Source organism: Piliocolobus tephrosceles, chromosome 9 (genome assembly GCF_002776525.5).
Source record: "Piliocolobus tephrosceles isolate RC106 chromosome 9, ASM277652v3, whole genome shotgun sequence".
NCBI lineage: Eukaryota > Metazoa > Chordata > Mammalia > Primates > Cercopithecidae > Piliocolobus > Piliocolobus tephrosceles.
In genome coordinates, this window is record NC_045442.1 from 37,475,094 (window position 1) to 37,501,590 (window position 26,497).

The 26,497-nt window shown below is 43.5% G+C and overlaps 1 protein-coding gene across 2 annotated transcripts in view; it reads left to right on the top strand.

The window, feature by feature from the left end:
- The first annotated feature begins 5,085 nt into the window (after positions 1-5,085).
- The window catches only part of BLNK (B cell linker), a 78,090-nt gene continuing 56,678 nt past the window's right edge, over positions 5,086-26,497 (top strand). Inside the window, exon 1 of one of the 2 annotated variants that reach the window (XM_023206268.3) lies at positions 5,086-5,328. In XM_023206268.3, the coding sequence (XP_023062036.1) occupies positions 5,282-5,328 (47 nt within the window). In that variant the 5' untranslated portion in view covers positions 5,086-5,281. The remainder of the gene's footprint in view (positions 5,329-26,497) is intronic. The other variant, XM_023206267.3, reaches the window with a different exon arrangement.

A 26,497-nucleotide genomic window follows, 5' to 3' on the forward strand; every position in this document is an offset into this window, starting at 1 on the left:
TCCACCCAACCTTTTTCCCTCTGGCCCTTCACTGGCAGTGGCTGAGAAAACCAGGTGTGGGCCTGTCCATCCGCAAGCTCCTGCCACTTTGGCCCGCATGTGTGAGAAAGCTACTGGGTCTGTGGTTGCTGCAGGATGCATCCCTGTCCCAACCCTGAGAAAGGGGGCCAGCACAAGAAAGGAAAGGTGGGTGAATGGTTTGGGGGCTAAAGGCCCTAGCTCAGATGTCAAGAAGATGGGTGGCCTTGAGTAAGTTTTGTCACCCTTCTGAGGATCAGACTTCACATCATAAAATGGGAATGACCATAGTACCCTTTGCCCCCATGGAGTTGTTGTGAAGCTGAGCCTCTTGGAAATAGGTTATAGTTCTGCATAGAACCAGATTGCATGGCACCAACATCACACCTTGCCAACTTCCTGTGGCAGTTTGCCTAAACTGGCCCTGGCAAGGGAAAAGCCATTAGTGGGTGGGTAGCAGAGAAGATAGTGAACTGTGCCTGACTTTCCAGTTCCAGTGAGGACTTGGACTCCCTCCAAGGCACTGTAAACTGCCACAGCCACTGAGCCCTTCTTTGGGAAGCAGTCTAGTAAACAGAAGTCAAGACTTCTCTTCTAAAAATTCTGTGAATGTTTCCACTGGCACTAACCAGTTTCTGTGCACGTTGGCAGTGTCCAGATTCCAAGTCAGATGGAGCCCAAGCCCCTCTTTGAATCTCTTGCTCTAGAGGTAAGAAGTTGAGGTGAGGGAGACTAAAAGACTTGCCCAAGGTCATGGTTAAGTTGGTGCCTGATGCCAGAGCAGGGCTGTCTGCTGAATAACAGAAAATCTGTCTTGCAATGGCAGAGTCTATGATTAGTAGCTTAGACTATGGAAACAGACCGGGGTTTGAATCCCAGCTTTTCCGTTGATGAGTGGTGTAACTTTAGACCGGTTTACCTAGCCTCTCTCAGAATCAGTTTTTTCACATGTAAAATGAATGTCATCATAGCACAGGAAACACAGAAAGCATTCAATAAACATGGTGTTGTGGTTGTCATCCACAGATGCAAGGCAAAGAGCCCAAGAAAAACCAGGGCTGGTTGGGTCTCAACCCCAAGAAGCAGTACAATCCATCTTCTTGTTCGCAAGTCTCATCATCTCACAGAGATAGTGGATCATCACCATCTGACTTAGGTTTAGGCATGCTATCTTGACTTTGCCCCATAATTCTAGATCAGATATTTTTCCTTTTTTTTTCTTTTTCTTTTTTTTTTTTGTTTGTTGTTATTACAACACAAGTTCAAAGATAGATCAGATCTTTTAAAATTTATTTGTGTTAAATATATAATACCTACAATATTCATAAGATATAAAGAATAACAATAAAATGAACATTTATACCCACCATTCAACTTAAGAAATATACTACAATTGCTTGGAAACCCTGCATGTCCCTTCGCTCCAATCCTGCTCCCTGGTGACTTATTCATTTTTCATTCCCTTCCTTGGTTTTACCATAGATGTATGTATCCTAAATAACATATTACTTAGTTTTACATGTCTTTAACTGTAATATAAATGGAATCATGTTGTATATACTTCTTTAGCTTGCCTTTATTGCTCAAGTTATTTTTGTTATTTATCCATACTGATGCAATTGGAGTTCACTCATTTTCACTGTTGAATAGTATTCCATTATGAAAAGATGTCAGAATTAATTTATTTGTTCTCCAGTTGATGGACAATTGGATTATTTCCAGGGCCTTTTTTTCCCCCCTATTAGACATGGTGGCTGGTCACAGTGACTAGGCCGGACGCAGTGGCTCATGCCTATAATCCCAGCACTTTGGGAGGTTGAGGCAGGTGGATTACCTGAGATCAGGAGTTCGAGACCAGCCTGACCAATATGGTGAAACCCCATTTCTACTAAAAACACAAAAAGTAGCCAGGCATGGTGGCGTGCAACTGTATTCCCAGCTACTAGGGAGGCTGAGACAGGAGAATTGCTTGGACCTGGGAGGCGGAGGTTGCAGTGAGCCAAGATCGCTCCATTGCACTCCAGCCTGGGCAACAGAGTGAGACTCCATCTAAAAAAAAAAAAAAAAAAAAAAGAAGAAGAAGAAAAGAAAAGAAATGGTGCTTCAGTGAAAATTCTATAACATGCCTTTGATATACACAGTTAGAAGTGCTCCGCAACATCTGAGATCCATGCTGGGTCATAGGTATGTATGCCATCAAATTTACTGGAAAATATCAAACTGTTTCCAAAGTGATTGCACCTTATACTTTTAGCCACAGTGCATACGCACTCCAAATTTTCTTTAAGTTTGGGATTGTCAATTTTTCATCTGTGAATCTAGTGATTCATTAATTTCCATGTCCACTGTGCTATGTAGACCGATCTTGAAGGCTTATCATGGTATATTGTTCTGTGTGTGCTGTGGAACCACGTTGTGTGGTCTCATTCCTTTTATAAGTTACCAGCTAAGACTTGGTATCATCAGTTTCCACCTTTGCTTTAACCTTCTTGGTTATCCAGTTATGGGGGCCTGTCATTTGTATTTTAACTTTCATTTATGGTGCATTTGTCACATAAAAGCTTAAATTTATATGTATCTAGATTTATTACGTTTTTCCTTTTTGTGTTTTGCTTAAAAAGGTTTTCCCTGGCCAGGTGCAGTGGCTCACGCCTGTAATCCTAGCACTTTGGGAGGCCGAGGCAGGTGGATCACGAGGTCAGGAGATCGAGACCATCATGGCTAACATGGTGAAATCCCATCTCTACTAAAAAATACAAAAAATTAGCCAGGTGTGGTAGCAGGTGCTTGTAGTGCCAGCTACTCAGGAGGCTGAGGCAGGAGAATGGCATGAACCAGGGAGGCGGAGCTTGCAGTGAGCCAAGATTGCACCATTGCACTCCAGCCTGGGTGACAGAGTGAGATTTCGTCTCAAAAAGAAAAAAAAAAAAAAGTTTTCCCCACTTCAAAATTAGAGTCAAATAATTTAAAATTTTCATTTAGTCATGGAGCAACTTAGAAGCCAAAGCAGTTGTGGTAGGCCTGGAACATTAGGCTGTCACACTGTACTTCACATGGGGCAAAATGTCCAGTCTGGAAACACAGTCTCCCATTTTCATCATGTTAGACTAAATACAGTAAAAAGAAGAAAGACAAGTGGCTGTAAAAAGAAAAAGCAGAAGTGTAACCTTGGCCTCTGGTCTTTTTCTCTGGGGAAATATGAAGTTGTCAGCCAGGTGTTGAGCAAAGTTGTTGGTGGAGAGACAAGTCAAGTGACTTATGGGGTGCATTTTACAATAATTCAGAAAGAACGAGCTGACTATTATCATCTTATTCAGTGAAGCCTGAATTTCCTGGTCTTTGATGACATCGTATGTGCCTTTACCATCCTAGTCTACTTATTTCTTTCAGTTAGGAACTATGGGAGAGCAGGAGGCAGGGTCTAGAGCTCCTTCACGATGCACTACAAGAAAATTGAGCAGCCAGATTGGGGAAAATGAATGATGGCAGGAGACAAACACTTGCATTTTTCTCATGCAACATTGTCTGCTCTCTTGCTGGCCTGGCCAAGTCAGTGGCCTGGCCAAGCAGAAGGGCCCCACCCTTCAACAGCTCTGAAGATTCTGCTCCTAAACATCTGGTCAAACCAGAAATTCATAGGCAGGGATGAATGTGAATAATCAAGGTTACCTGAAGAAAGAACATCCATTTGTGCAAAGAAGAGGCACAGGAGGGAAGAAATCCATCCACGGTTTCCACCTTTGCCATTGTCACTGTTCCTTCTCCTCCTTCTCCTCTGTCTCCTCTTCCTCTGCTTCTTCCTCCTCCTCCTCCTCCTCTTCCTCCACCTCCTTCCCCTTTTCTGTCTTCTCCTCTTTCCCCACTGTCTTCAGTCAGATCTTGGGTCTACAACAGGAGAGGTAACTGAGAGCCCTTTCCTTTGTCCTGCTGTGTATTCTTCTGACCCAGGAGAAGACTGGTTCCCTTGATAAATGTTGGAAATGTGTACTTTATTCCACAAGGGTGAGCAGGGCATTCTCGATGGCTGCAAAAAAGTATGTCCAGGAACAAAAGGTTCCTCCCATTTTCTCCCTCCCTGACCCTAGACTGCGGGCTGCTCTTTAAACAACAGATAAATCAGCATGTTTCAGATTAGGCAGAAGGAAATGTGAAGTCTTCCAGGAGGGAAGTAGAGTTCTCTGAATACGTTCAGCCCCTACAGGTATGGTTCCCTCCTCCCAACCTCACCCCACCTGTCTGAGCTTGAGATGGCCTCGTGTCTGGCGTGTCACTGGCTGTGATGAGCAAGCGGTAGACAGGACAGGAAGAGGCAAATGCAAGGAGGGGAGAGGCATTCTGCTTTTAGGACTTCAGAATGGCCTGATGTAGGAATTGCACTGTTGTGAAACTGTTAGATTTATTCTCATCTGACTTTTGGGTACATCCTGGTTTGTTTGAAAGCATCTGGCTATCGGCAAGGTAACTCCTGACTCTACCAGGCAATAAGGAGGCTGCACATCTTACAACAGAGTTCACCTCCCCTTTCCTGGGTCACCCATCCCTACCCGCAGATGAACAGAGAATTGCCCATCCCATTTTAAATAGAGCTCCAGAAAAAGAGAGACTCTAATTCCCTGAGTAAACTGTTACCACCATGTCATTGCCACCCTGATATTTATTTTTAAACATATTGCTCGCATCAGGGGAGGGAAGGGAAAAGCACAAAAATGTCATTTTTATATAATGGTTCTATAAGTACAAAAAGCTTATCCATGACTTTATGCAGATAAGCAGAAAGTCTCCAAGAGAGGTTCAGATGGACTTGATTACTCTGCTTTTCCTTGAGCCAGGAAGTTCCCAGTTATAGCATGCACCTGCTGGAAACAGACTATATGTGTTTGGGACAAACAGGAAGTAGTGACCAGCCAGAAACTTGTCCCAACCTGGTTACAAATCTGATTGTAAAAGAAAGCAGCTGGAAAGAAATTTGCATGCCCAGTAGGTTTCACTATTAAAGTTTACAGAACGTGGAATAATCACCAAGCTGGCTGGCTATCCAGATCACATGATTATGTAGAAACATGAAACTTGACTATGTGCTCGGGCAAGTTTTACTTCTCCCTAGAGCAGGGGTGTTTGCCAGCAGCCTGCACTCTCAGAAATCAGACTTGAGTGGCCGGAACCCTCGAGACCAGAGGCTTACCATGCTGCTCCTTAGGCGGGCCAGGAACTGCTGACGTGACCACTGGACACTTATTCGTGTCTCTTACAATTACCAAACAGAATGGACAAGCTTAATAAAATAACCGTCCCTGCCAGTCAGAAGTTGAGGTAAGATTTTCCCCACCCAATACTTACCCTTCTTCATCTCCTTTTTTTTTGCCCCAATGCTCTTATGGCATCTCAGAAATACTGAAATCCTGGAATGCTTTGCTAGTTTCCAGTGGGTGGCACTTGCTATAGGGAAGTGGACTGAGCTTTTAGGGAAAGCAATGGGTGGCACTTGCTATAGGGAAGTGGATTGAGTTCTTAAAGAAATGTGTAGGAACAAGAGAGACTTGCTTTAGCTACCTCTTACAATAAAGTATGAAGCTCTGGAAAGATAATAAAACAGAAATACCAAGGGCTTAGATTCTACTGAAGGTCAACGTTCAGAGTCTGAATGCAACCAACTTTTCTAAGGAAGGGTTTCTCTAAACTGAGTCCTCACCCATTTTATTGCAGGTTACTATTTAATTTTAAGGATAGCTGTAATCATTTGTGATTCATTGTTTTATTGTCTCATTTATTTTGTGGGTGTATATTACAAGTGTGTTTGGGGGGATTAGATCTGTCTTTCCAACACCCTCATGTCAATGTAACAATGATCTATAACAAGCCTCTTAAAAAGAATAAACCAGAAGCGGCCCCACGGGCATGAGTCAAGGAGCTATGGAAAAGACAACTTCCCCAAATTTTGCTTTTGAAGGTCGTCTTTTTGTCTCATTGTAATGGCATCATGGCTTTCAGAGACTGGAACTTTTAAAGTTCAGGGAGTGGGGTTTTTTTTTCCACATTTTTAACAGTTTTTATTATTATTATTATTCTTATACTTTTAAGTTCTGGGGTACATGTGCAGAAGGTGCAGGTTTGTTACATTGGTATACATGTCCCATGGTGGTTTGCTGCACCCATCAACCCGTCATCTACATTCAGTATTTCTCCTAATGCTCTCCCTCCCCTGGCCCCCAACTCTCTGACAGGCCCCAGTGTGTGATGTTCCCCTCCATTCAGGGAGTGTTTTCTATTCTGACTACATATCAGAACTTAGCCAAATGTTCAGGGGGTGATGTGACATGTGTAGCAGACAAGTAATCCCAGATAACAAGGAGCCAGAGAATTGAAGCTTTTGAGACAGTATTTAAGAGAAAGTCTGGAATTGGCAGAGGGACAGACCTTCACAGTAGAATACAGGTCTTATGCCTAGGAGGTGCTTGGTAAAAGGTAATGTGATATGCACCAATGATCTGGGATCAGTAGGCAGTATCAACTGCATTCAACCATTTCAAGAACATGCTGTTGAGTTCTGCTGTGTGATCAGCACTGATGGGACAGGAAGGCACTCATTCTTGCCCTTGGTCTCAAGTAGCTACACCCTCATGAGGGGCAGGGATGATACAACAGAAGCTGTAAGTGACTGAAGGAATGTAAGAAGAGAATTAGAGTAGCAGGAGGAGGTTTCACAGAGAAGATAATTTAAGAGGTAGACTTTGAGAGGTGGGTAAAATTATAAAATACTGGAGAATTGGAGGAAACATGTATGTTCTGGGAGGGAGGAAATACAGAGGCTGTCACTCAAAGCTTAACAAAAATACAGTCCATTTGTGGGATGGTGAGGAAAGTTTTCTGTCTAGCGGAAACTATAGAGTAGGGCATGTAGGACCTGAAGGTCCTGGTATAATTGGACACATAGGGCGGGTCCACGTTGCAAAGGGTGGTGAGGGCCCTAACCATAGGGAGTGTTGGAGAACAGGTTATGCTGTTAGTGATGTCATGACAGCAGGCTTAAAGGAGTCTGGTAGGATGTGTTGGAGTGGGAGGGACACTGGAGGCAGGGATCTGGTGGGAGGGAGGAGCGCTTAAGTAACCCAAGCATCCAGGGCTGTAGGCCTGGACTTGGGGCACAGCCATGAGAAGGAAGAGAGAAAGAGAGGGAAGAAAGACATGGCAAAGAAACTAACTAGGTACCCTCCTCTGAATGAACAGGAGGATTCCAAATGGTTTTTTCAGACATATAGCATAATGTAGAACTATACAGAGATGTATTCTCTTTCAGGGAATCCAGATGGGAATTTAAGTAAAGGTGCTAGAACTTAAATCATTTTATGATTCCTCCCTTTGGGACAAAGTCCAGCTTGATCACAGAGCAGTTGATGGGCAATATACAACCATAGATTATGGAATAGAAAACCAAAATTATACCACAGATAATCATATACTACACTCATCTGCTTACATAAAAGTAAGATTTTTCCCACTTGATTACTCAGTTGTCTTTATAGAATCATCACGTTGTGATAAAATGTACACTGTTGACGTGGAACTTTTCAAAGAAATGAAATTGTAAATTCAATGGGCTCGAAGCACCATCTTAACTCTTTTCCATAATTAGATAGCTGGGATGGTGAGGAGTTAATAGATGAAATACTTGCCTCCTGTGATTTGTGTCCTCTGTCCTGACTGGTTGACATCAATTCTGGAGGTTGATTAACAACATAAGTATTTGGCACCAGATGACAGCAAAAATGGACAGTTATGTTTATACTCTTAGGCTTAGGTGAGAATTTGCTCAAATTCTTAGCCACAAAAATAGAAAGACAGTGAGTGTTCTTCCAGGGAACTGAAAGGAATGACCTTGATCCAGGGAGTATATTCCCAGGACTGAGAAGAGAGTAGAGAAGAAGGAATTACTAGAAGGAGAGGGGAAGCAGAGTCATCCAAGGAAAGGAGGTCATGCAGGATTGAAAGGAGACAAAGAATTCTCAAAATGAAGGAGAAAGGGAATGTTCTGGATGAACCCAGTTGGGGATGGGTCATCACCTTGAGAGTTTCTGCTGTATAGGAATAGAGATAGGCGAGATGGCTAAGTTGCTTGTGACCACAGAGAGGTGTGAGCACAGATTCTCATGTTTTTGCTCCCACTGAGGCACTGCTGAAGTAGGCTTCTCTGTTAGTTGGAGTCCATAGACACTCAGGGTCTCTTAGTTGATTCCTAGCTATGATTTTCCCTTAATTGTATGAGGTAAAGATATCATCAGAAACCTGGCTAGACCTGGGTTCTCAATTGTTCCACAGTAAATATTCCTATGATCATAAAAATTTCACCCTTCTAGTGGAACATTTCAAAATTTACAATCCTGCATCACTTTGCAAATATCCCTTTTCAAATTAGTAAAACAAACTTGAAAATGAAATGTTTAGTTTTTAATAGCCTCCCAATTGACTCATCATCTGTGCTTGTGTATTTTTCTTTGTAGCATAAACAAACACATACCTGCTCATTTTTACAACTAGAAAAGGTCTTTGACACAAGTGTGGTCAAATCGGGTCTCCCCAGTTACCTTATTAGTTAAAGAGTATGGCATTTTTCCGTTAGAAAAATCAAGGTTTATGTGATTTTAGGCAAGATTGCCTAATCTCCTTGGTTTCCTCACCTGTAAGATAAAGACAATAACAGTACCAATGTCGTAGGGCTATTGTAAGGTTTAAACAAATTTTTCTGTGAAGCAACTGGCACATAGTGACTATTGGATTTTTAAAATAGTAGCTATTAATATCATTACTGTTGTTATTCTAATTCTATAGCTGTGTAATTGATTTTCTGAAGATAAACAGGGACTTTCCATTGATCCCTGATAAATTTCATGTTGGTTCCATTTCTTCTTTCTGGCTATTTTCACTATTTTGTCTATTGATTCTGACATCTGTGACACTTGGCTTTGCATGGACTGCAGATGTGACAAACATTCCTTCTGTGCCTTCATCTAAGTGACTAATAATGTTAAGCATGACAGAGCCCTACCGTGGGTGTCTGGGTCTTCTTGGTAGGGGTCTCACTAAGACCCTATTTGATGGATTCTGAGACATGCCTTCTCTTCTCAGGGCTTGGAGTTTTCAACTAGAATTTTTAGTTCCTTGATTTTTCTGGTTCAGTTCTCCAGAAACAAATTCACCTTCTTTTCACCTTTCCACAACTAGCTGCCTCTCAGATCCTCCCTGTTTTGGTTGATGGTATCCTCATCAGCCCTCACACTGACTCACCCTTCCCTCTCCACCTCAACTGACACCCACTCACCTACCACACCCTGGAAGAGGCATTTATGGCTCTTCCATATATGCCTTTTCTTTCCTTTTCTTCTACAACATCCGGGATAGGTTCTCAGCTCCCCCATGTCCCCTATGTTTGTTTGGTTCAAACTACAAAATGAGAACATTTCCCAAAGTCTCTCTCAGTTCTGATGCTGTGATCCTTTAAGCACAGAGACCACGTTTGACATATGTTACATTCTCAAAGGCTACCATTTTATCTCAGGACTTTCAGGAAATATTTATTGATACATTTAGAAGGACCATGCCATTGGGGCCCAACAGGGCTGATTCTAATGGCCAATTACTAGCTATAAATCCTGAAGCCATTTGGTTTCTCTGCACTTCAGTTTTCCCAGCTGTCAAACAAAACTAGAGATGTCTTCCTCACAGGCTTGTGTGAAGACCAAGTGAAACAACATGGACTGAAGTTCCCAGAAGAGTATTTGCCACTTAGTCAGTACACCAAGTCAATAAAAAGCAAACACAACCACCAGTACCTCAACCCACCCATGCTGAGTGGCCATCTGCTATCTCTCTTCTTCTTCATATATGTGGTTCCAACTCCTTTTAACTGGGGTGGCAAGCAGAGTGGGGAGCTGCAGTCAGGAGGCACAGCATCTAGTGGTGGAGATTAGACCCACTTCCTGGACAGTTCGGTTTCCCATCCTCCTCACACTGCCTACCTGCTTCCTATTGGCTGAGAAGCCACTCAACTGGGCCATCTTGCACCATACCGATTGATGGACTACCCAGAGCAGCTGGAAAGGGTTCTTTCTTCCTGTGGGCAAGCCGCATGGGAGCCACGTCACCAGAAACTGGCTTAGTGCGAGTGGACTTCAGAGTCATCAGCCAAGAAAATGCAAGGCAACTTCCTCACCCACTCTGGGCATGGTTGTGCCAGGAAAACCCTAAACCAGAGTCCACATGTCCGAGGAACCTCTCTTCTGGACCCAATGGTTGTATACCATGGCTGGACAACACCTTCCTTTCCACATAACATGTTTCCAAATGGACTATGCTATAATCAATTAGGTTTCCAAGGACCAAATCACATTTATTTTCCAGCCCTGCCTCCTAGATTACTGGATTGAAGGGCACTGGGCTTGTGCCAAACTCTTCAGGCACATGTTTACAGACAAGCTCTTGTTTTCTCCCTACAGATGATTTAACCCCATCTGTTCTTTGGAGAATTTATCAGTGTGGTTCATTTTCAAAGAAGGCCTTACATGAGTAAGAAAAAAAAGGGAGACAGAAATTAAAGGATAGCTTGTTCTAGGGAAATTAAAACACTTGGCTTTCTTTGGCTTCTTAATAGACTCCACAGAAGCATTCTTCCCCAGCCTCCCACAAGATACAGCTGGATCATTTTGATCAATGGTTCTCCATCAGGGACAATTTTGTCCCCTAGGGAATATTTGGTTGTCACAACTGGAGAGTGTTACAGACACTAGTAGTTAGTCCCCAAGGATGCTGCTAAACAAATACATTGTATAGGGCAGTCTCCACAACAAAGAATCAGCTGGCCCAAAATGTCCATAGTGCCACTGCTGAGACACTGCCCCAAGTCAGACTAGTAGAATGTTCTCTTCAGAACAGTAAGCAAATATTCATTTCTATTTGCTTATAGTGACAATATATATTTAAAGTTCAGAATAGGCAATACATATCTTTGTCATTGTTGTGGTCTTTGCTAACATCACACTGGGTTTCCTGTCTGGGATGGTTTGGGTGAGGGATTGCCTAGAGGAGGGGCAATAAATCCTTCAGTCTGCATTTCAATTTGTTGTTCCTTTTAAAAAATTGTGTCAAACAAAACTGGATCCCATGAACTATATGCACCACTGAGGTATAAGTTGCTCTCTCCTGGGTAGAAAAGTGAGAGCAGGAAAAGATTTCCAGACATAAGGTCATCTTGGAATAAATAGTCTGTTTCCACTTCTTCAAGTAGACTGAGCAAATCTTGAGTGAAAATTCTTAATGTTGAGGTAAAAAGCATATTATGTGATAACACAGCCATTAAGAAGTTCAAGGGCTGGTGATTCTGATCCAGTGGTCAAATTCTGGCTGGGTGTAGTGAGTCATGCCTGCAATCCCAGCACCTTGGGAGGCTGAGGCAGGAGGATTGCTTGGAGCCAGAAGTTCAAGACCAGCCGGGTCAACATAACAAGACACCCATCTCTACAAAAAAAAAAAATTTTTTAACTTAGTCTAGTGTGGTGGCATGTGTCTGTAGTCCCAGCTACTTAGGAGGCTGAGATGGGAGGATCGCCCAGGAGGCTGAGGTTGCAATGAGCCAAGATCGTGCCACTGCACTACAGCCTGGTGAAAGAATGCGACCATGTCTCAATAACAGTAATAATAATAAGACCAAATTCTGGACAGAGGTGCACACACTGTGCTTGTCCTGGAGCAGAATACGTTGCCTGAAGATATTGGATAAAAGACAAAGCAGCTGGTGGAGGAGAGATGAAATGCGTTTGCTTGTCCATCCTTTAATCTTCCTGGTTGTATATGAAAATTCTGTGGCAGTGTCCAAGAGGCATGTATTTGGAATAATTCTTCCATGAGCTGGGAGAGTTTCTGGAGCAGGATTCACCCTGTCTTGTCTGGTCTCCCTGTGGCCAGTGTGTATATATTTTTTTGAAACTGATGGGTAGGTTTTAAGGGTTCAGTCTTTTTCATTGAAGACTTTTTTCCAGCTCTATTGAGCATTTCTATGTCTCCCCTGCCCCTCTCCAAAATAACTCTTTAAATTGGTTTTGATTGTATCTGGATCTCAGGAAACGCTTTGTGTGATTGTTCTGCATATTAGGAATGATGAGAGGAGGTCTATGTGAGGAACCCAGGGTCCTGTGCTCAGAAGAGCCTGTGCTCTCTGTTGTAATGTCAGATGCTCAAGGCTCTTGGGTAATCCTGCCTGCAGGCTTGCAGGGCTGCGGTGCTTTTGCCCACTGTAGATAGAGCCTCACTAAGGAAGCCTTTTAAGTCCACCTAACCAAGACTCCATCTCTGCAGAATGGAGGTCAGAGAGGTACCGCTACTGCCTCCCATTGGACACCCTGTGTCTCTGGATTGGTGATTACATTCCATCAGGTCCCCCTTAAATCTCATAGATTTGGGGACATTCTGCTTCTTTAGGGTGACCTTGTTTCTCTGTGTTTGCTCTGTCAGATGTTGAAGTTTAAACACTCAAAGACAGCCTTAGGTTTTTCATTCCACGTTTATGCTGGGCTTCCTAGGCCCCTAGGAACCACGCACATTATTAAGAATTAAGAATATGATTCACCTGTTGCTCCAGAAATGGGCCTCACCTGCTGATGGGGTGGAATTCCAGCCTCCACCCAAGTCCCTGCTCCAGATCAAGGGAGCAGAGAACCCTGAAGTGTGATGCTGGCTGCCATCCTCTAGGTCCTACATGACCTCAGGGTTCCCCAGCACAGCTGTAGGGAGGCAGCTTTTGTGTTGGGCTGACACTGGACACTGGGGTTGGCTGCTGCAGTGGAAACCCTCTCAGGAGGTTGCTCCTCTTGACTGTGTGTCGAGCCTCCTCATTACTGGTGTATTTGTCTCCATCTAGCAATGAGCAAGAAAGTCTGACTTCACCTCCTTCCTCCCTGTGCTTTGTTCCACAGCCAAGGGCTATCTGTTCCTGCATAAAGAGCCCACCCCACAAGCCCCTCCTCCTCCTTATTTCACCGTCTTTTCCTACCTCTCCTGCCTTCACCTCCCTTCCAAAAGGGAGTCCACTGGAAGCTACACCTGCAGCCTCATTTTTTAACCTGATGTTTTCATGACCCTTTTGCAGCACAATAGTTGAGGCCTCCAAACAGATCATTTCCCTCAGTCCAGCATGGCTATTCAATGTTTATTTCAAAAGCAAGACAAAGAAGCCAGCTTGAGGGACATGTGGTGACTGCTTGCTGAGCCACACTTCTCTGTTGGCCAGTTTCCTAAGGAAGGCTGTCATTACCCCAGGAGCATCCCTGCCTCCCACGCTGGCTGGGGGCCCCAGACCTACTCCAGATTCCCTTCCTTCACACATTGTAGGGAACACGCAGCACAGGTCTGCTAGGTTCCTGGGCATGTGGCCGTACAGTTGCATAGGGTCCTATGCTCTGTAAGCAGGACCAAGCACAGGGTCAAGCAGTAAGCTTGGTTTAATGCTCTGCTGTTGCAGTCCTGAAATTCTTAACAATTTTGACCAAGGGGCCCTGCATTTTCATTGTACATTGGGCCCCAGAAATTATGTAGTCAGTGCTGTGGAGTTCCATGAGGACTCGGGCCTTGCCTGCTTCTACAATGTGCAGAGACACAGGCTTCCATGGAGAAGCACAGAGATTTGCCTTGCAAGGACTGAAAGGACACCTCTCCAGCCCCTTTATTCCACAGGTGAGAAACCTGAGGCCCAGAGAGGCCAGGTCACCTGTTCAAGCTCCATGTCTGCCTGTGTAATTTATTGGCCAGTGTAACATTCAGGCTTTGTCTGTGTTCTTTACTTTTCATAGACATTTGTTTTAAAATTAAAAAGCAGTCACTGACTAGTCAGAAAGCCTTCTGAGGATTCCTGCCGTCAGTATTTCAGGCAATTGTGTGTTCCAGGCCCAAACTTGAATTCCACACTGACTCAGGCGTGTCTGATATCCTACTGCTATATATTTTGCAAAGAATGCTCCCACAATCATTCATGTAATCTGAGAGTGAGTTATAATTATGAAGAGCAGAGTTGGTCTTATATACAGACCAAGTACACAGCATCAACGTGGTATTTTAAGAGGTGCCCCTGGAAGGTGTTTTTGTCTTACTGAAAAGAAAGAATCAGGCAGATATGGATTTGAACATTTGCTCTGTACTTACCAGCTCGTGGTCTTCGAGAAGATCATTTAATCCCTTTTAGCCTCAGGTTTTTCATCTGAATAATGGAAATAATAATATCTCAATAATATATAACACAAAGCAGGGATATTAGAACGGTACCTCTATATACTGGAGAGTAAGAGCTCAATGAATGCCCCCTTCCTGCTGGTCTGTGTTTCCCTGGTGCCCTGGATTGTGTTGTTAGAAAGGCATGTATGTGGGATACGGCAGTGTCTCAATGTTCTGGTTCAAAATTAAACATCATTAAGTGCAATAGGCTCAGGCACTGAGCCATTATCTGTCACTAGCACTCGCGCAGGACTCGTTTATCTGATAACCAACTCAGACCAAGAGGGCAGAGAGCTCTCCTACCCACCCACAGAGGTGGTTCAATCAATAGTCTAGCTGGATAAATGGAACATTGTTCAGGAACATGGTGATAAGAAGCGGGGAAAGACCAGAGGTGGGAGGCCACACCTAAGTAAACGGGAGTTCTCCAGAGGGAAGCTATGACCAAAGGTGCTTGGAGTAGAAGACAAGAGAGTCTGAGCTCATACCTAGAGTGAAATGACTCCCAACCCCATTCCATTTTTTACCCCTTCATTTTACAACCTTACTTGGTTCAAAGTATAAAAAGCTTCAGTATGAAAAATAATTTGTTTAGCATTATTGACAAACATTTTTAGATGCTTTTAATGAATTACAATGCTTCCTTTCACCCCTACCCCTACATACAAGACATTTCCAATATCTTTGTTTTCTCAGAGCCAAGAAGAATTTAACTGGGTCAAACTTTTTCAGTGTATGAGAAATGCCATCCCTCAAAATCACTCTTTACTTCCTGAAAATATCTTTGCTTTTAGCTGCAGAAATGGATGCCAGGACAAGTAGATGACAATACTATATATATCATGCCATGTAGATATAGCCAAAGTTCCTTTTCCCCCCATTAAGTTAATTTTTAAAAGAACGTATTCAAATTCTTAAGACACTTTTATTTTCTGGAAAACTGCATTTTCAGAAACATGATTAGAGCTATTTATCAGTCGCTTGGTTTTACAAACCTATTGGCAGCTGGTTTGATTTAAGAGACGTCAGTTTCGCATTTTTATGCTGGTAGAGGACAGACAGTGACCAGAGGCACAGTGCAGCTGTCAGCGCCTCGTCAGAACAATGAACACATCAGAGTCAGACACAGTGAAGAGACTAAATGACATGACCTCTTGGCGTTCTTCCAAACCCAAGAGTCTGTGTCATCTATGAATACAGGAGCCTCCCTTAACTTTTTTGGTTTTTGCAGTCTGCTTTTATGTAGTTTTATGAGGAAGTTTCCCTTTACCCAAGACCTCGGCCAGGTGGGTGGTGAGGGCAGGGTTCAGCAAGCGTTCCAATGTGCTAAAGGAAAGGAAAGTGTTGTGTCCCTGGAGGCCTCAAGGACCAGTGGCCCCTAAAGTCAGAGAGAGGAAGGGCCATGCCAATTTCAGCTGTCACATCAAGTGACAAAGCTTCTAAGAACTTCTTAAGGCAGGTATAGCCTCATTTCCTTGCCATCTCATCAGTCTCAGGGTGGTGTCCCTGATGTCTAACTGCCTCCGATAGGGTAAATCCTACCAGAGATTTTGAAGGACACAGGGTATTAGTGGAATCATCCTTACTCCTGCTTGTGCCAAGTCAGCCCAATTTCTGACTGCTTATAACCAAGCTCAGCCGTTCAGACATGCCAAAGACTACCACAAAATATTTGCAGATCTCAGTAGGAAAAAAAAAGAAACAAGAAAAAATAAAAAAGGTAGGGTATGAACTACCTGGAGAAATTTACGAATTACTTTATACGGTTAATAAGTAGATAGTAAGAAACAACCCTGGCAGCAAGATGCTGGTGTGTAAGGGGACACAGCCCCTCCACTCCAGGACCCTCAGGTGGCCTTTCTGCCTCAGATGTTGAGAAAGGATGCATGGATTATGGTGGTGTCCTTCCAACTGCTCTGTTCAGCCACCCTACTTCTGAGCACATTCCAGACCCTAGAGGGCCGCTACCGCATTCTCTCCTGCCTCCCACGTGCCCTACCCACTCTCCTTCCCGTTTCCCCTGCCATCTGTACCTTCCTCATTTTACTCTCTCTTCCTCCCAAAGTCTGAAACAGGCCCTTAAGAGCCAACGCTCTACTCTAGCAAAATGTCTAATCTTGGGGACCAATAGCCAGGGGTAGGGGCACCTGTGTCACAGTAAAGATTACTGGGCTGGTAGAGGGAATGGATGTCGTCTTCGGGGACAGAGAGGAAGGTATCCAGAGAGGCACGTAAGTGGTGAAGCCAGTCACCTGCCCTGGTGAGGGGCCAAGTTGAAACAAGTTAGCCTGTATCATCCAGAGTGGGTTGAGAGTATGGGCTCTGGAGTCAGACCTGATTTCAAATTCCAGCTCTGTCATTTGTTTGCTGTAGGATCTGGGCAAATTATTTAACTTCTCTGAGTCTAATTTTCTCATCTATAAAAATAGGGATAACCACAACTATGTGAATATATTAATGCTATTGAACTGGACACTTAAAAATAGTTAAGATGGTAAATTTTTTGTTATTATTATTTTTTCAGACGGAGTCTCGCTCTGTCACCCAGGCTGGAGTGTAGTGGCGCTATCTCGGCTCACTGCAAGCTCCGCCATCCGGGTTCATGCCATTCTCCTGCCTCAGCCTCCCGAGTAGCTGGAACTACAGGTGCCCACCACCATGCCTGGCTAATTTTTTGTATTTTTAGTAGAGACGGGATTTCATAGTGTTAGCCAGGATGGTCTTGATCTCCTGACCTCGTGATCCACCTGCCTCGGCCTCCCAAAGTGCTGGGATTATAGGCGTGAGCCACCGTGCCTGGCCAATGTGTTTTTTATCACAATATAAACATGCGAATAATAATAGTACCTCCTTCACAGGGTAGTTGTGAGGGTTAATGAGATAATGCACACAAAGTACCAAGAACATAGTACATGTTCAATAAATGCTGGCTTTTACCATTGTTGATTTTCCAAGTCTGATCACTGGCATGCATGACGCTTCTTTCAACAGTGGCTTACTGGGCTTATACTGTAATCACAGCTCTGAACTTTGGCGTAAGAATGTGGGGGGTACCTCCCGCCATGGAAAAGTTTCTCCTCTAGCAGGGGGCTCGAGCCGTGTGTGGAAAGGGAAGGAAGAGGTATGACTAAAAGAGTTGGAGGAGTCCTCAACTACATTAACCTCGGGGCAATCACAAAATTTCCCTGGAATTTAAATTCCTCCCTTGGTATAAGAGGAGGTTGACCCAGGATATTCCCAAAGTCTCTCTCACTTCCAAATTTCTGTGACTATCTTAATTATAGGGAAAATTCGGAGTCTGCTGTATAGTCTGAGACACTCATGATATCTGATCTCTCTGGGCTTCAGTATCTGCATATGTGAAATGGAGGAGAAGGGCACTAACTCGACCTTGAGGGGCTTGTTCACATTATCACACCATGGAAGAGACTGCCAAAGCTGTCAAAATTCTGCCAGCTCCACCATGAGCTCACTTTTCAGAAGGAAGCAGCCTCCAGTGCTGAATTCACAAATCTAAATATAATTGCTGTTATTTCATAGGAAGGCCAGGCTGGAGGAAGTGAGCATTAGGAAGCTGGGGACAGAAATGGACAAGGCTTTAGAAAGAGTGGAGGGGGGGAAATTGTCATAGGAGTCCTGCTGCATGCAAATAACAGGATAGTCACTAAAAAGTATCATGCTGCTTCGGAACGATGGGTTGGTGGCCAAAGACTTCAGCTTTAAGACAGAAGTGACCTGAGAGGAGGATGTTTTTTGTGAATCAGAGAATTATCCAGTCTGCCTATATCTGTCCCCTGGCTTCACATAGGCCAGAAGGTTTCTGTCATGTTATAAGGTGGTGAAAGGGGCCCCTTTCCTGCATTTCAAGAGGGTCGGGTTTGTGTTCAGGTTAGCTCTGTGGCTTGCATGTACCATGCCCAGTGTGCACACACTGAATATTTGTGGAATAAAACAAAATGAGTCTTTCATAAAACAGCAAATCATGACATTAAACTTTAAGGGGTAACCCCCATCAATAAATTGATACAAATAGTATTTAATATAATATTTTAAAAATCAAAATGAATGCCCACAAATCCATGATGAAGAAATTATTGGAATTTTAAACAAAGACAGAATCAGTCCTGCTGATTTATCTTGTCTCAGGCCCCAGTATGGCCAACATGGCACTCTGTCTCAGTAATGTCCTCTTGGAGAGTTGTTGGTCCTTTTGCACAGCTGAGGACCACAGGGCACATTGCCTTTGGTACCACACTGTCATGAGCTTGAGGCTTGGGCCTGGCAGGGTTGCCTCCATACTGGTGTTCCAGCCACCACTGTTCCAGGCCGAGGTCCTCCTCCATTCTTCCACCCTCGTGATGACACACCCCGAGGAAAGGTCTCCAAGGGCTTCCAGCAGGAAGCCTGTAACCCCCATCTCCCTGGCCTAACAGATCCCTTGACTATCTGTCTCTGCTCCCTGCGGTTTCATCTTTGTCTTGTAAACATCCCCTCAACACCTACTTTCCTGCCACTCTCAGCTGCTCACCGGACCCCAAACATCTCAGACAGTTTCACCTCTGAGCCTTTGCACTTGCTATTCCTGATACCTGGCTGCTGTTCCTCACCCTTTTAATGTGACTGGAGATGTGAGATGAAGAGTCAAAGACAGAGAGAAAGGGTTAAAGAACATTCAGAAGTTTCAAGCCTGAAGATCCAAGGATGCCAGCTTATAAACTCCATTTTCTTCTTCTTCTTTTTTTTTTTTTTTTTTTGAGATGGAGTCTCACTCTGTCGCCCAGGCTGGAGTGCAGTGGTGCGATCTTGGCTCACTGCAACCTCTGCCTTCTGGGTTCAAGCGATTCTCAGGCCTCAGTCTCCCAAGTAGCTGGGATTAGAGGCACGCGCCACCATATCCAGCTTATTTTTCTATTTTTAGTAGAGCCAGGGTTTCACCATGTTGGCCTGGCTGGTCTTGAACTCCTGACCTCAAGTGATCCACCCTCCTTGGCTTCCCAAAGTGCCCGTAATCAGGCATGAGCCACCATGCCTGGCCCTTTTTCTTTTTCCTATTGGCAGTTTTCAATTTTTCTATCATAGAGCTGTTTTAAAATTTAGTAACAAAAATAAAACATACTATATGAGTAGCATCTTAAAAAGAAACCCACAGTCAATTATATTAAACACCTAAAAAAGGAGGAAGTCAACTAGAGAATCAGCAGACCTAATGATGAACATTAATTTTTTTATTTTTAAATTAAATGCATTTAAGTTTATTTGAATTTTAAGTTTAAAAAAGTGTTTTTAAAAATCCATTGATAGTAAAAAGTATTCATGGATGCATTTTTGTTTCTATATATGCCAAGGAAAGCATTACAGAGATTTCTACTCCAAATTGATTTTAGAAACATATAAGTTGGAGATACCAGGTCAACCGTATTAGCATGGATGTTCTAAGGATATACCCAAGTATATGTGGATAAAGCAAAGGGCTGAGCCAGCAGCCCCCAGGGGTGCTTGCAGTACTTGAACTCCTGACCTCAAGTGATCCACCCTCCTCAGCCTCCCAAAGTGCTGGGATTACAGGCGTGAACCACCACGCCCGGCCCTTTTCCTTTTTCTTACTGGCAGTTTTCAATTTTCTATCATACAGCTGTTTTAAAATTTAGTAACAAAAATAAAATGTCTATATGAGCATGGAGCTCAGGGTGAGACTGAGTGACTCTGAGCCATGACAAAAAGCTCAGGCTTGATTCACTAGACACCGGGGAGCTGCTGCACTCTTGAGGAAGGAGTCGTCTGTTGAAATCTGGGTTTTGGAAACACTCGCTCAAAGAGGCCCTAACAAACCCTCACAGCATGGGTGGGAGGGCCCCGCTGCCAGCTGCTGCATTTTCCTGTTGTAAAGGGGGAAAGTGTAGGCTTAGATCTTGGCTCAGAGAGGAGGACCAGCCCTATGAACACTGAAAGGATGAAACTCAAGAACTGGACCTGAGGTTAAGATGTAGGGGATGAAGAAGGAAGGATTTATTTGTTCAGTTTGTTTACAAAGAGTCACTTTCACCTGAGACACTCTTTAATCCATTCCTACATGCAGATTAAACAGGGATTTTCTCTGATTAGCAATGCTTTGCATTCCACCCTTTCTGAAAGACAAATGAAAAAAAAAAAATCCTGAAACCTGCCTTTCATTGTCCTCTGTGACAGCACTAGAGTTACAAGGAAAACAAGAAGTTTTCTGATCTTCTTATTTCTACTAAATTAAAAAAAAAAAACAAAACTTACAAATAATATCATCTGTTAAATCATCTCCTGTATTTAATATAAATTATTGGAAAAGTGTTTTTGTAAAATATGTAATTTCTTGGACAACTCTGGTGATCTGGCCAAAATATCTGCGTGCAGCTGCCCTCCCCCAACGCCCTCTTGGCCGTGGAAGAGCTCGCTGTCCTTCAACTCCATCCTTCCTGAACTTGTTTATCCTTCTACGTGCCTGGGGCTGTTCTCAGCCTGCAGATACCTTTCTGTGGATTCTCTGTATGGATTCCTCTCCTTGTGCTTGCTTGGCCAGACGATCTTACCTGGGGTATGTACAAAGTTCTCCTATCCTGATAACACTGCCAGTGGTTCTTAACCTTGGCTGCACGTTGGATCCCCTGACAGTCAATGATTCTGGTTTAAATGGTCAGGGGCAAGGCCTGGGTATCAGGATTATTTAAAGTCCCCTAAGTGATTCTAATGTACACCAAAGTCAAGACCATTTCTTTAACCTACCTTTTCATCCAAGAAGGAGCTGTGGAAAGACTACCAGTTGATGTAAGGTCTAAACTTCGATTCATAAAAGACTCATTGAAGGACTGGGTGAGTTGGCTCATGCCTGTGATCTCAGCACTTTGGGAGGCCGAGGCGGGTGGATTACCTGAGGTCAGAAGTTTGAGACCAGCCTGGACAACATGGTGAAACCCCGTCTCTACTAAAAATACAAAAATTAGCCAGGCGTGGTGGCATGCCCCTGTAATCCTAGCTACTCGGGAGGCTGAGGTAGGAGACTCACTTGAACTCAGGAGGTGGAGGTTGCAGTGAGCCGAGATCGTGCCATTGCACTCCAGCCTGGGGGACAACAGCGAGACTTTGTCTCAAAAAAAAAAAAAAAAAAGACTCACTGAAGAAGGCTGGGCTGTATACATTCAGCTCCTGGGGTCGGAGTCCTTGCTCTGACACCAGGCTGCCTGGGAAGAGAAGGCAGGCAGGCTGGAAGCATCACTGTGCCCGACTTGTATTAATCTGAGTCCAGGTAAAGGTGAATGCCTGGCCATTGGCAACCACAGCCAATTCCTTCTGCTGTCTTCCCCTTGTTGAAAGCAGACATCATACCATTGACTAAGATTCCATTGCCAGTGTCTTTCCTTTCCTGGGAAGAATGCCTGGGTAAGCCTTTGGCCACTCATTATGGAGAAAAGAGTAAGATTTGTTGTTAAAGCGATTCCAGGCTATGGTGGATGGGGGAAGATACTCTGGAGGTTGGGAAGTCGTCTCTTTTGCTCTTTCCATTTAAACCTAGCCTAGAAGAGGACAAACCTGGCCTAAGCCTTTTGTTGTTGTTGTTGTTGTTGTTGTTGTTGTTGAGACAGTGTCTCTCTCTGTCGCCCAGGCTGGAGTACAGTGGCCGGATCTCGGCTCACTGCAAGCTCCCCCTCCTGGATTCAGGCCATTCTCCTGCCTCAGCCTGCCGAGTAGCTGAGACTACAGGCGCCTGCCACTACGCCCAGCTAATTTTTTTTGTATTTTCAGCAGAGACAGGGTTTCACCGTGTTAGCCAGGATGGTCTCAATCTCCTGACCTCGTGATCCGCCCGTCTCGGCCTCCCAAAGTGCTGGGATTACAGGCGTGAGCCACCGCGCCTGGCCTGGCCTAATTCTTTTAAAAATGGCTCTCCACCTTCTGTGTGCTTAAGAGTCACCAGGCTTAGGAAATTTGTTAAAATGCAGATTGCTGGGCCCTACCTGGAATTTTTATTCTATTAATATGGTTTAGGGTCCAGCAATCTGAATTTTTAATAAACAAATACAGGCAATCTTTAGACCTTACTCCAGAAAACACTGTTTCAGAGGGTGATCTGGAAGAGAGGCTGGGTTTGAAGGCACAAGGGGGGACCAGAGATTGTTCCCTCCCTCCCTGTCCCTCAGGTCCAAGCCTCTTGATCCCAGGCTCCTAGAAGCAAGACATTCGGCACTTATTCTCACACAGCCTTTGCTTCTCCTGGTCTCAGTTGGCCATGTGGTCTGGTAATCTCTCTAATCCCTCAAGCTGAGGGGTCCTGATTCACTGCTTCTAGTCACACCTACTTAGATCAGAGTTTCAGCTATTTAAAAGCCTCTCAGTTTGCAGAGGAAGGAAAGATACAGATAAAGCCTAAGGACGGTGCTCACTTATGAAAATATTCACAATATATTAAGCGGAACACGCAGATTTCAAAATGTCAAGAGTGATCTTAGTTGTGTAAAATCTGTGCATCTTATGCATGGTTAGTAAAAATTGGAAGGCTATTCAATGGAAATCCTTCTAGAAGATTCCTCTATTCAACCTGCAGCACAGGGACCAACAACCAGGAGGCCCCGGGAAGACAGGAAACATCACAGTACTAAGCCTGAGGCCTGCCTGCTACATCCTCATTTTCTTACATCCTTTTTCTAGGTTGGAGTTTTTGCAGGATGAGTGACAGCAAAGACAGCCCATCCCCCACCAACAGGGCAACAAGAGTGAGACCTTGTCTCAAAATAATAATAATAATAATAATAATAATAATAATAATAATAATAAGCAGATTTTCTGACGCACCATAGACAACCCAATGAGAATCTCCAGGCCCAGCCAGCTGTGGTCCAATAGCCCTCCTGAGGTCTATTGGATTCTAAAGTAAGGCACTTCAAAGGCAAAAAACTGCTGTAACTTTCAAATGGTGACTTTTCTACTCTCAGTGCATCCTGGAATTTAAATCTCTCAAGATTCAGACTTATCCAAGGTCACACTACTAAAGTGTGACTAAGTTATGTGTCTTAATTCAAAAGCTTGAAAATTAAAAACAAAAGAGAGAACATAAAATTTGATTCAGTTTACTCAAGTATTATAATTATTTTTATGACCTGCTCACCATTTTTAAATACCAAAATGCCCATACCACTTAAAATTACAATATTAATACATATTTTAAAACATGTATTAGATAAGCTTTGTTCTTCATTTTATTTTGTTACATGAGCATGGCTGTCTCTCTATGACTTTAGAAGATTAGGACATTGTGACTGTATTATCCATCTCCCCACCATGGAAGGATATCTCTGAATGAGATAATTAAAGTGAAGCTGTGCCTTACCTATCTTTACCTATACACAACTCATCTCAGTAAAAGGATTACTGTTTGAATCCAGAACAACCCCTCCTGGAACAGCCAGTTGTGCATTCTTTTGCTATGGCATGTGTTATAAGTTGTAATAAGGAGCAAAAAGCACTCCAAGATACAATGGCCAATACTAGAGAGCAGCAGAACTGTGCACCACCAGATGCATGCAGAGCTGACATAATGAGCTAAGAGCATCACAGCAAATCTTGGTTTGGGGTCACTATGTCTTCCCAGATCACAGAAGTTTGGCAGCTGTAACAAAGCAGTCTATAGACATCAGAATTTGTGTAAACGAGATACAGAGAGAGAAGAAAACTTTACAATATAAAGAGTATAATTTATCTAGGGTGACTATAGTTAACAATAATTTATTGTATATTTCAAAATAGCTAGAAGAAAAGATTTGGAATGTGCTCAGCACAAAGAAATGATAAATGTTTGAGGTGATGGGTTTCCCAATTACCCTGATTTGATCATTACACATTGTATGCATGTATCGAAATATCACATGCATGCATAAATATCTACTGTTATTATGCATCGACTTTAAAAAGTATAGTTTATGTAACACTTCAGTAACTTACTATAATGATATAGTTACATAGTATAATTGTTATAGGTCTAATAATACACAATAAAAAGTACTTAGGAAATGCCAAGAAGCACCAAATGCCAAATTGAGCAAATGACAAAATTGCATCCAATTCTTTTGCAACATTTTGCATCTGTTTATTTACATCCACAGCAAAATCACTTTTGCAAATTGGCCCCTGGTTCCCTATTACTCCGCCTGTGTCCCTACTGCTGGCTCATTTTGCTCCTCAACCTGGTTAAGCATTAACTTAGGTTAAAGATACTCCATTCAGTTATAGTCAGCTTACAACCAGAGCTGCCCTCTGCCCTCCATATAAAATTATTGAATTTCCTTGCAATCAATCCACTTCAACCTCTCTCTCTCTTTCTCTCCCCCTCGCCCCGTCTGTCTCTCAATCTCTCTTTCTCCCCATTGCCAGACCCCTTATTTTCATTTCCTTCTTTCCTCTATCTCAAAGATTCTCTATATTTCCTCAGGAAAAGGAGAAAGGGGTTTGGCATAGAGTATACGTGAACAAATTCTAGAAACCTGTAGAATTCTGAGGCAACTCAAGGGCCCATCTGAGGGACCCTCTGTGTGTCTCTCAACCATCCTTTCTCTCTGCTACTGAGCCCGTAATATGTGCCTGGCTCTTCCCTGAGCTCTTACACTTGTATCATCAGTGTGCCTGGCCTCCGGCCTCCCTAGCTAGGGAGTATAAAATGTGTTCTCATTTCCTATGTTACCCAAATTACAATGATGTGGCACCAGACCCTGACACATACATTTGAACATGGGCCTCTCAGTGGGTCCCTCACTTATGGAGATAATTCTCTAAGATGCAGCCTTAAGGGTGTCCCAAAAGAAGTTTCTCTTAACCTTCTACTCCAACCTCCAGCCTGCCCTCCCTCCGCCCTTCCATGCCTGTGGAACACTCTCTTCCCCAAGGCCCAGCTGAGGCCGGGCTGAAGCTACTACAAGATCTTACTGAAGATTCAGGGACAGCGGAGAGGGATTATATGGTTGAAAACAGCTAGCGATGGCTCTGGCTGTGGCTTTTCTCAGAGCAAAGGCCCAGACCCAGCCTCAGATTCAGGACTACCACCCAACCCCGCCATCGCCCCAATCCCCACCACTGAAAATCCCTCAGGTTTGTCTGTGCTCTTCAGCACTCTAGCGCCTAACAGCCATTAGCCCTAGAAGGAGAGAGATCATCCCAAAATCTGCAGTCTAAATTCCCATTTTACGTTTGAGCATCTCCCTTTTCCCAGTTCCCTATCCGGTAAATCTCACTCCACTCCTTAAGTGCTAGAGGGCCTGCCCTCAGTAGAGCAGCCCTGGCAGACCACCAGCATCGCTGCAGTGTTTAGCCTTAAATTAACACTTGGTAGAGGACACCCACCGGCTTGCCCAGGCAGAGTTCTTCTGACAAGCTGTCCTCTTACCCTCTACACTGCTCCACCAACACACCAAAAAGCAACTCTTCCACTGCATGGGCGTTCTAAATTCACAAAGGGCCGAGGCAGTATTTCTCCCAGATGTCCTCAACCAACAGTTTCCTAGACCTACGCTAAATTATTTCTATTACCTATCCCAAGGCCTGGCTCCCAGAGTCAGAAAAATCTGCTTTCAGGATTATGGGGAAATCACCATTTCCTATAAGAACAATAGCTGTGTACAGCTCATTATCTAAAGGGTCCAGTCAAATAGTTTTCTTGGAAGAAAGGAAGAGTTTACCTGAAAGGTGAATTAAAACATCCTACTCTTTCAGGGAAGAACCATGTGAAATTTTATTATACATTTTTTAAGTCATAAAATTATTATGAGGAAAACATAACATGGCCCTATCCTCCCATTATAACATTTTTCTCCATATCTTTATATATCGCAGATAATATAAATGATATATACATATGCTATAAAAATTCAAATATTTTAAAACATCATAAAATAATAATCCCCTTTGTAGAAAGTAGAAGTTCCAGGCAGCAATATAGAGGTATATTCCTCTTTTTTTTTAGGGGTCTGTGGCATTTCATTGCACGGATCTATCAGAATTTCTTTAACTAGTTCCCTTTTAATGATTGATGAGCATTGGGTTGCTTTCAGAGTTATGGCTGTGGGGAGGGCAAGAGAAGCAGGGAGGATTAGAGAGTTCTTACACATCATGCTGCAATAAACATGCTTATATGTGTATACTGACATCATTTTGTGACCATATTCATAAGACAAATTCCTAGCAGTCCAATTGCTGAGTCAAAAGTCATGAACATTTT